Below are 11,313 nucleotides of genomic sequence, written 5' to 3' on the forward strand. Positions count from 1 at the left end.
CAGAATTTTTAACAAATGCTGATAAAAGAGCCACTAAGCATTTCCCATTCCATCATAAATAATAATTTCCCCAAAAATATTTGTGTTTTACAATACTGGCAGAAAATCAATCTGTAGGTTTCAAACCACTTATATATGCTGAGCTCCACAGTAAATTAAAAAGCCATTTTCTTACTTGTGTCTTGAAGGTTTTCATGGTGGTTGCCTCCAAAATACCATTTTTAATAACTCAAAAGACATTTTGTGATCAGCTAATTTGACTTAATATGGTTTAAAAATTCATCACATTACATTTCAGAGATTTCAACCTCATCAGGAATAAATGAGTGAACTGCAACAGTATGCAGACATAGTTTTTCTTTTTCAGAGAGCCAGCTAGTGTCTTTTTGTGCTTGCATAATGGTATTTGGGTTAAATTCATTGGAGGGGAAAATATCAAATAAAAAGCTGTCAGTTAGTACTCTTTTCAATGCATTTTAATCCAAAATGTTAGCAGTTCAGACAACAAAATCTTTCAACAAAGTCATTGAATAATGAGCAACAATAGAAAACCCAGACTCGCGCAGTTTGTACATCATTTGTCTCTCAAATGTCATGGCAAGTTTGCACTCATTCGAAAAACCGCACAGATATCAAACAAGGTCAGCGAGTCATTTTGACCTATGTTAGTCTTATAACAGTAGGATGCAAAAAAAATGGCATGATGGTGGCACAGGACCTTCAAAAGTGAATGTTCACATCATTGAAGTGTTTGTTTTTTGTTGTTAAAAAAAAATAACAACAATGAAACAAATAAAAACATCTGCTTAAAAGAGATTACACACAGAGCATGTTGAATAAGCACAGGATTCTAGACAGAACAAATTTTACTTTTCTTTTAAGAAGCTCACAAGTTGATTTTTGGCCTTTCGAGGAATAAAAAAGATCAGCTATTTTAAAAATATGTACTAAAAGAATTGTCATGCAATCACATATTCAAACAGTTTTAATCATCTGACATTTCATCGCCATGGCGATCCTAGGTTTCCCAGTTCAGTCGTGTTATATTTTTTTTCACCACCTGCGGCGGGTGATGGAGCCTATGCCAGCCAATAATGTTATAATCACTGTTGATTGGCTTGTTTCATTTCTCAGATGTCATTTTTGTCAAAGCAGCCCATTTGGATTTTCCGTTTACATAAAGCTACCTCAATGCATTCACCACATCTTTTTTCAAGCAATTATGACGGCATATTCTTGCAAGTGTATCATGCTGATATTTCATTGTAATGTTTACATTGCATACAAATTATCCAATACTTGGGATGTGCCAAACTACAAATTGGCCTGTCGTAGGCAATTTGTTTATTTGTTTGATGACTGTATCTAAGTTCCTTTCAAAGTACTATTCAACTGAAACCAAGAATTTAAATCATGTAAATGTGAGTTTGTTAATGTAATTTATTAACACTGCAGAGGACATTAACGAGAATACTTTTTTCCTCCTTTGTTATATTTAATTGTCATCACCTTTTTGCTCTCATTGGCCGGAAGGTTTACAAAGTTCTGCGACCTTATAGTGAGGGATTTGGCATTAAGTCTTCAACTATGTTTCATTTCCCGGTGAAGAATATGAACAATTAACAATGGGTTTTTTGTAGGCTGTTTGTTGCAGTAATTATAACATGGAAGTCACTCCTAGTCTGTAAAAATTTTTTTTATTCTAGTCTCTCTCTTTCTTTTTTTAAACCCAATATAGGAAGAGAAATCAGCAGCCTTCATTAAAATAAATAAATTAAAATATATCACACAACATTCCATCAGCACTCATTGGCTTTCTACTCAGTGCTTTTTAAGTTTGGTTTGTATTTGTCTTTTTAACCACATCTCAACAGTCTGATTTAATACATTTAGAGTGTATTGTGTACAACTTTGAATTATTATTACAATGAGCACATTTTGAGTTAATCTTAATCGTTTTATACTTTTGGTTTTGGCTAGAAATGTGTCAAAAGACAGAACTTTTATTGCCATTCAAGTTTAGAAAAATCCAATCCCGCAAATCTAAACTCACTTTACCATTGAAAATGATTTTGGTTTGCGATTGTATGTGTGTGTGCTAATGTTTCCCATTATTGGCAGTAAATTAGTAAGAGAAAAAAGGCGGAATATAGGACAGAAATTGCCTTTTGCATCGCCAGGTTCCAACTTCAAAGTGTGCCCTAATAACAAGCCTGTTGCATGATTTTCCTCTTCAGTCCATCATTTAAACCCGGATCCATAATAAAAGAAAATGGAGGGTTATTTTGGATAGGCACAGTGAAACCTGTGTAGCAACACTTTTTTGGAGGGGGGATAAAGTAAATAATGGTGAAAATCAACTTTTGAATCTTGTCACATGCTAATAGAAGATAGTATGATCATCCTGTACATACGTCTGCCTAGACAGACGGATGATAACACATGATTAACATGAGAAACGACAAATTTAGAGCTTAATTGTATATAAACGTATGCAAAGTGTACATGTTTAAAAATAGAACATTCCTCTCGAGTTCTGACTGTGAAGGGTATCTTTGGAGGCTTGGCACCAACAGGATGGCTGTAACTATGACAATATACAATACTTCAGAGAATAAAACATTATGTGGTGTATGTGGTGTATTTAAAAAAAAATACAGATGTTTAAGAAAAAATGAAATGTTGCATTTTGTGATTTAAGTCTGAAGTGCTAAATTGTGGGAGGATGTATTCAATGGCTGGAAAATTCTTTTTTTTTTTCAAATCCAGAGTGCTAAAGATCAAAACATTTTGTACATAAGGATTTTTTTGGGTACATTTTTATTTGAATCTAATGCAACGAAAACTACCAAAATTAATTTAATAAAGTACACTGTGGTCATTAGGATGGTCTTTTTTTCTGTTTCTAGATTCCCAATTCAAACATCGTTCTGATTAGTTAGTGATTGAGGATGCAAGATGGTGTAAGAATGTATAATAGTCAAATTCTATCTTAAATAAGAGTGTGCATCATCTACTAAAGTAAAAGGTAATTTCAAATAAAAACTCTTAAAAATAGATTTATTCAAATTGTCTTATTTAAACATTTTCATTTCAAATCAGGTAAACCACACATATACATACGAAAAGCATCCAGGACATGGATTTAAAATACTCAGATCAAACAACAAAATACATAGATTAAAAAAAAATTAAACATAAAAAAAGTCTTGAGTTGATGGTATAATTTTGAAGCATTTTTTCTGCAAAAAGTGTTATCATATCAATCCTACAGTTAGTATACGTAGATGCAAATATTTATGCTTACATGCTACAAAAAGTCATTAATTACACTACATCTCCAAGCACATTGTGGAATGAAGGACAAAAAGAAAAATATTACGTACAGTACATGTTCCAAACTCTTCAAAGCACTAAAAATCGAGGAATGATACAAAGATCAATTCTAATTACACAATAGAAACACTTTCAAATTGTATATTTATGCAGTGTTAGGAAGAACCAATTAAAAATTGCAGTTTTATGCTGGCTTAAGAAGCCGTGAAAGTGGAGATTGTTTCCTCTAATAATGATAAAACTATCATGTTTACATCAACAGTCAAATTGAACTATATCTTAAAAGAAAAACATAACATCTCAAATTGCCCTTGATTATATCTGCAAGTGGGATCAGATTTCTATTTCCTACCCACCTCTGTGCAACATAATTTATTTGGAGAAATATACTGTACAATCTACAGCAGGGTTGCTCATTAAGTCGACCGCCAAGGTACTAGTATCGGTAGATCGGCTGAGAATAAGACTTGATCCAGTCTGTTAGTTTCCTTCAGGCCTGAACAATGTTCCCTCTAAGCTGTGTGCGTGCGCAATTGCGCACTACTCGTCTTCTCTGCGCACAGCAAATCATATGGAGCGCACGAAAAACAATTCCAATTATTATTATTTTTTTTAGCTGTGAGGCCGACGCGTGAACCACTCATCCGCCTGGCCTCCCATTCATAGATATGAATCATTACATTTTATTATTACTAAATCATTTATGTGTAGTAGACATGCACCTGTTTATGGCAGGTGTGATACTGGTGTGTGCCCATAGCGAGCAATGATGATGTTGCTCACACTGGTACTCAGTGTGCTCAGGGAGGTTGTCTTTCTGACCAGACAAACAAAAAATTAGAGGGAACATTGGGCCTGAACGATGTCTCATTTGTACCGCGACATCGCAATGTGCCCACCGCAATATTCACACCTTTGTTGAACTTGCATATCTTACTCATTTAACAATCATCAGGCTCTTAAGCCTCGGCTAATATAAACGACCCGTCACAGCTGCTTGTTAAATCATTGTTTTGATGTTAAAAGATTATTATTGCCGCATTTACGCATCATTTCGGTGCCCTTTGTTGGTAATGATACATATCTCAGCTGCCTTCCCTCCGGAATCAGTATATAAATAATAAATAGCATGTTGGCATGAGTAAGAGTTCAAAGTAAATTAAATTTAGTGTGACAAAGGCATGAAAATGATTATTGATTACAGATTTTTTCTTCAAAAGTCATATAAAGAGTGGTTCGAGATAACAGTGTTAATTAATTACTTTACGCATTTGAAGGCATGTATAGCAGCGTGGCTGACAAGACCAAGATAATTCAACTTTACATTTTAATGTAAAAAAAAATTAAATTAAATAAACTCAATTTGAGCTAATTATAACCCATCAAGAAGTCTAACTTTGGGAATACTGCATGTCAACAACAAGGACAATGAAACACCAACATTGTTACCCCAAGAACATTTATGTAGGGGGTGCCAAGTCTGGTCCTCGACAGCCCATATCCAGTCTATTTTCCATGTCTCCCTCCACCAATACACCTGAATCAAATAATTGGGATTGGTATGAAGCTTCTGGACAGCCTGCTGCTGATGAGTTGATAATTTGATTCAGGTGTGGTAGAGGAGGGAGATATGGAAAACAGACTGGATAGGGGCTCTTGAAGACCGGACTTAGCCACCCCTGATGTAGAGGGACTGAACCATTGGTGTTTGGCACAAAATGTGGACATCTGCTTCAAGTCCACCACACAAGTCTTTTTTTTTACCTTCAAGGTAATCTCACAGGACATACCTTCAGTCCTAAACATTTTGTTCCCCAGATTTGAGGGAGAGTGGGTTCTTCCTGATGAGCAGTTGCTAGTCAGCTTTGTATTTGGAGTGGAATCTCTCTAAAAGTGCTCTCAGAACGTTCCCGGGGATTTGCTGGTGCTTGTCTACCAGGGACTGGACAGCTTGTTTTACCTGTGGAGAAAAACATCAAATTACAAGTGTATCCTTTTTCTATGGCACACTGTGATTAATATTAAGTACAGTCTGTTTTGAGATATTCTGTTAACCATTTTGCCATGATGTTTCATTACCGAGAAATTGCAACTTGAAGTTGGGTGGCCGTGTAAGAAAATTAATCTTTATACTGACACCAGAGAACGGCAAGGAAAATAGCAATTGCTGTTTTATTTTATTCTTTGAGAGCATTTCTGACATCTCGACAGAGTATTCTTTATGAAATTGTGATTTAAAAAACTTGATGCTTATTTAATGAAAATTGAACTTAAAATCAACTTAATCAAGTTTTTTCCTAGCGTTTAATGAGGAAATGTTATATTTGAACCTTTTCACCCAGTGACACATTTTTTTTCTCAAAACCTCCAAATCAGAGGCACTCGTGGCTAATTTTGTGCCCTGGGCGGACAATCCAAGAACACACACACACTATAGAAACAAGAATATATTAATTTATTTACGTCCTTTATAATCTAGGCCGCCCGGCGGATGAGTGGTTAGCTCTGGGGTCTTGGCTTTGAATCCAGATCGGTCCACCTATGTGGAGTTTTGCATGTTTTCCCCGGGCCTGCGTGGGTTTTCTCCGGGCACTCCATTTTCCTCCCACATTCCAAAAACATTCATACTAGGCTGATTGGACACGCTAAATTGCCCTTAGGTATGAGTGTGAGTGTATCTATCAAATGCACGCTTAAATACAAACATAGGTCTTTTTTCTTATAAATTTAGCAAAAAATATCAATTTTAATTATATAATTGAACACTTTTTTTCCTATCGCACGGTAACAAATACATTGCGTCCTGGGCAGTTGCCTATATTACCCTTTGCAGAAAAACGGCCCTGCTCCAACTCATTTTTCAGTGCCACGTCTCATAAAAGATGGAGCGACATGAATAGAACTATGCCTTTGAAGTGATACAGATATGCAAAGACAATTAAAGATTGTAGAGTTTTATCTTATTTTTTAAAATCATGAGCATACTTTTTCTGCCAACTCTGAAGCAGTTATGTTTGGATCATATGGGATTGGATCACCAAGGAATGTCCGGAATTTTACAGGGAATCCACCATAAACAGGAGCCACAGGAAGCTTAAAGGTTTCATACATCCAACGGAAGAATCCTATCCAAAAAGACAAAAAATCAGGACATTGATATTTGTTGTGATACAAAAAAGGCTGGGTAAATGAATATTTACAACACAATTTACTTGATTACTATCACTAATCGGCAGCCCGGTGAATGAGTGGTTAGGCTGTCGACCTCACAGCTCTGGGGTCGAGGGTTCAATCCAAGGTGGGTACTCATTGTGTGGAGTTTGCATGTTCTCCCTGGGCGTGCGTGGGTTTTCTCCGGGTACTCCGGTTTCCTCCCACATCCCAAAAACATTCAGGGTATGCTGGTTGAACACTCTAAATTGCCCCTAGGTATGAGTGTGAGCGTGAATGGTTGTCCGTATCCATGTGCCCTGTGATTGGCTGGCCACCGTTCAGGGTGTCCCCCACCCGTTGCCCGTAGTTGGCTGGGATAGGCTCCAGTACCCCCCGCGAGCGACACTTGTGAGAATATGATGTATGGACAATGAATGAATGAGTGAATAATCAAGATCAATCAGCACTTACTCAGAGTTCCCAAAGATCGGAAGCCTTCTCGAACATTTTGGGTAAACATTGGAATTATGGCCTGGGAGAGAAATGATGATACAGAATGGGTGGAAAAGCCTAATATATCACATAAGATAAAAAGTCATTGTGCAGTTTTGAGTTTGTTAATGGGGCACCATTAGATTACTTAAAATAGGATACGAATATAAAGCAGTAGTTCCAATTTTCTGTACTGGTGACTAAATAGGTGAGACTCACGTACCACCTTAGAATCAATGGCAACCTGAGCGAAGCCTTTGCGTTTTCCCCAAAGAAGAGTGTAAGTCTCGTCACTGAACAAAGCTTCCCTCACACCTCCAGGCGAGATCCCCAACAGGTGGCCATTCTTCAGTGCCTGCACACACTCTTCCTGGGGACCATGAATCACGCTGAATACCTCCAAAAGTAATTTGAAACCTGCAAAAACCAAAGGCGATACAAATAGGTGTTTAGTGCGAATGTGAATGATTTTAAATTACAAACATTAAATGGCTGAAATAACTACGGTCAATTGAAAAACCAAAGTTTAGGTTAGGTTAGAACTTTATTTCATCCCGTATTCGGGAAATTTCTTGGTTGCAGTGGCAAGACAGACACAAGACACACAAGACATTGTAGACGTAGGTAAAAAAACTGGAGCCACACACAGGAAGTCCACAAGTGGCTAAATACGAGGGCTACAATAGGACCTTAAGAATGCAGTTTGAAGTGATTAGGATCTTTTTTCCCTTAACGACCTCAAATGGGATTGTTTCATTATGGTCTTAACAAGACCATACAATGCAATATATTTTTTTAAAACTCTGGGCCTCTTTAGTATGTATATGCTTTGAAATCTAACATAGATTATGCATAATGTGACTGAACAGTATATTGATGCAAAATTGGAATTCAGGCAGCGACGAAATCAGCAACAGCAAGAATTAGCGGACTTGTTATCTTTCCCTAACTACTTCGTTAGTTAGAATTTTTTTAACCTTTTCCTGGCATTGGACCCCTTGTTTCTTCTGTCTCTTCACAGCTATCTTCCAAGCAATATTTTCGATTATTTCATCCCCTAAATACTTATTAGCTAAAACAAATTGCTCCCTCCAATGCACACCTCCATTTATGCCATCTGGTGTTATTTCACACTGTTGCTGAGCAGAACAATTTGACACCATCCTCACACAAATTCCAATTTCGGGGAATGTTCAGACCGCAGTTCCAAAAATATGTCAGTTATGAGCATAAATGTTTGTGGCCTAAAAAAGATTTGAGAATATCACATTCCAACTGTTTTTGCCTGTTCAGACAGAAAAATATCACTTATTTGGGTCACTTCAAACTGCGGATAAATGTCGCCCAAGATTGGAGATAGCATTTGCCAAATTCACTGAAGCCCCTGTTGCTAACTTTGATTCTGTATAAAAGTACATAATACCTGGTATTTTGAAAAGCAAGTGGTCAGCGACTGAGTGGCAGGTTCGTCCTTTTTGAATAATAACATTGGCTAAAAAATAGTAGTAGTCAATGGGAATGGCTCCATGATAGTACACTATAAGTGCTGGTCCTTTGTCGGGGATCTTGTCCATCCCGTGGATTTCATATCCTAATGTGCAGAAAAAGGTCAATAAGCACAAGAGGGAAGGATATGAAAACAATGAAAAATGTGAATGAAAATCCACAATGATGTGTTGTTGCTGTTTAGCTCTGCATTGGAATTAGAAGGCAAATAGTACTGACATAAATTATTAGCAGTTGCATCGGTAAACATACTTTCAGTTTCACATTCGGTGGTGCATGGTTTTCATTCACCTTGAATTTTAATCTTACCGTGCCATATAGCTCCATGTCCATCCCATAGTGTTGCCAGAGTCTTTCTGGCTCCATCCCAAAGGTTGTTGCAGTAAGCCTCCCTCAACTGGTTTTTCCTCTGTTTGAGGTCAAAAGTTACAATATAATATGAGGGAACCACATTTTAAAAATTTCAATAGCTGTCATGGGACACAACTGCAAACAAAGACATTATAAATACTGCAATAGCAGTCAGATATAGGGATAGGAAGATAATCTAAAATCAAATTTAGGCAAATTAACTGTGCTTGAATCTCTCAATGTGTTCATGGAATTGTACAAAATGGGCAAAATTAAAAAAATGTAATATTCATCTTTATCCTCATACCAATTCAGTGTAAATATTTATGAAAATGGTTAGGAAATTAGCCATTTTAATGCTAAATATTTAGATGATTTTTTAGATCGTGGCAGAGTATAATTTAGAAATTTTGTTGTATACTGGCACGTTGCATTGATAAATTAATGTTTATGTTGAAGTTTCTTTTTTTAAATAAAAGTCAATTCCAAAAATCTTAACCTAGTGAAACATGTTTTGCCTTTTATCTCGCAATCTCTGTGGAACTTAGAATTTATTTTCTTATTATATATCACAAATATAGGACTGAATTTCCTATTATATATCACAAATGTATTCAAATAAATACTCTTAGACAAACCATGTTTTTTACGTACCTTGTAGACATGAAGAAAAAGTATCGAGAGATACAAGAGTATGACGATGAGAAAAGGCAGGATAAAGACGATTGCTAGAGGTGTGAAGACCCACAATAAGTATTCCAAAACACTTAAGTAATCCTCCACCTGACCAAGACCCAACCATTCCTCCCAGGTATGAAAAACACAAACCTGTAAACAAAGAAGGACAGTAATAAGTTCAAATGCAATGACAACAATATAAAATAACCCTTCTAATAATAGTCTATTATATAAAATTGTTCAGCACTTCAAAGCTGTTAATAAAACAATACTATTATCAATAAAAACAACATGCCAAATGACAGCTACTGAGGATTTACCAATAAATTTGGTTGATAAAATAAATCATACTAATAATGATTATATCTCAATATTGTTATAGTCATTGTAATCATTACAAAGGCCCAGACAAAAAAAATAACCTTTAACCTGATGTCTCATTGAAATATATTTGGGCAAATCACTGCAATCAAACAATTTCCGTAACCCCAATGAGACTTGAAGCTCATACGGCAGGTTTGTTCTACTAATAATGAACAAAACGTTCCAATTGTTAACCTTTATAGTTTCAAAGAGTGCCGTCTGTGTCTGCATTTCGGGTTCTTTTGGTGTAATTCGGTAGCAGTCTATTTCAATCAGCACTCATCAGAATAGTCTGCTGTTTTTGAAGCCATTCTTGCTTTGAGTTTGCTGTGTATCGGCGTGCTATTTCTGTTAAGAGACCAATCACAGCTTTGTGACATTGGACAACACATTTGGCTACTGAATGACCTCATGGTCTTGAGCTTTCGTTCCACCCAGTACAAGTTCGAGACACCATTTGACTGTAGGTTACAGGACATGCAAGGCACTTCAATTGGCATCAAATCTGCAAATTCACAACAATGGTCACCCCCAATTAAAATGTAACCTCCTATGACCTGGCGTCCACATGTGAGGACATCACATTTTTGGTTGTCAAGACTACAATGTTAAATTTTGGACCACAAGGGCCTGGCGCCCCCACTTATGATGTGGACATCATTTTTCTCAGAAACCACATCATGTAAAAATATCATTCTTTGTTTTTACACTCATCAGGTCCTAATTAGCCTAAATATCAAAGAGAAAATAATGCATGCCTTGCAAGATTTTGGGTCTTAGGAGGTTAAAAATGTTTTTTAAATAAAATAAAAAATAAAATAAATATTTTTAGAACCCAGCACATTATGCAACAGTTCAGTCACATTTGTCCACAACTCATTCGTATTAGGCATAGAGATGTTTCCAACCATGTCTTTTATTACTTTGATTTGTCAATTAAAAGCTTCAGCACGCATGACACAACCAAATTTATCACTTAAACTAAGTCTTTTAAACCATCCTTACAGTACAAAGCTTAAATTTAAAGAAGGTTTTGCAAGGAGTGTTTTATTCTTCCATGGTTACATGATCATGTTCAGTGGCAAAAGTTCGACAAAAGAATGGGAAAATAATTAATACATGAATAATTAATATAAATTACCATGGCTGCGTCCTCTCTTTGTAGAGACATTGCTTAAGACATTATCGGTTGAGGAAATATCAACGCCATTTAACTTGACAGCTTGATGGTCTCCAGGTTGGGGACTATTTGTGTGTAACACACGAACTGCTACTTCCGGGATGGAGGTTTTCCAATTCCGCTGAGTGGACGCGAGGCAAGTGTGTTTTTTTTATCAAATAAAACATGGCGTGATTAGTTATATGGTTGAATTTAATTAAAATTTAATTGGGGGGGGAATTAAGAACTAAATACAATGATTTGGGTAGAGCTAC

General features: G+C 36.3%; 1 protein-coding gene across 1 annotated transcript; it reads right to left on the bottom strand.

Annotated features, from left to right (window-relative positions):
* Positions 1-3,043: 3,043 nt before the first annotated feature.
* tmem68 (transmembrane protein 68) lies at positions 3,044-11,150 on the bottom strand. Its single transcript, XM_077616076.1, has 8 exons — positions 11,021-11,150; positions 9,493-9,666; positions 8,797-8,896; positions 8,405-8,572; positions 7,205-7,398; positions 6,961-7,021; positions 6,322-6,461; positions 3,044-5,296 (listed from the first exon to the last, which is right to left on the bottom strand). Exons 1-8 carry the CDS (start codon positions 11,048-11,050, stop codon positions 5,192-5,194), a joined length of 972 nt encoding a protein of 323 aa, XP_077472202.1. The 5' UTR covers positions 11,051-11,150; the 3' UTR covers positions 3,044-5,191.
* Between the last annotated feature and the right edge of the window lie 163 nt (positions 11,151-11,313).

This window comes from Stigmatopora argus, chromosome 12 (assembly GCF_051989625.1).
Source record: "Stigmatopora argus isolate UIUO_Sarg chromosome 12, RoL_Sarg_1.0, whole genome shotgun sequence".
In the NCBI taxonomy this organism is placed as follows: Eukaryota; Metazoa; Chordata; class Actinopteri; order Syngnathiformes; family Syngnathidae; genus Stigmatopora; species Stigmatopora argus.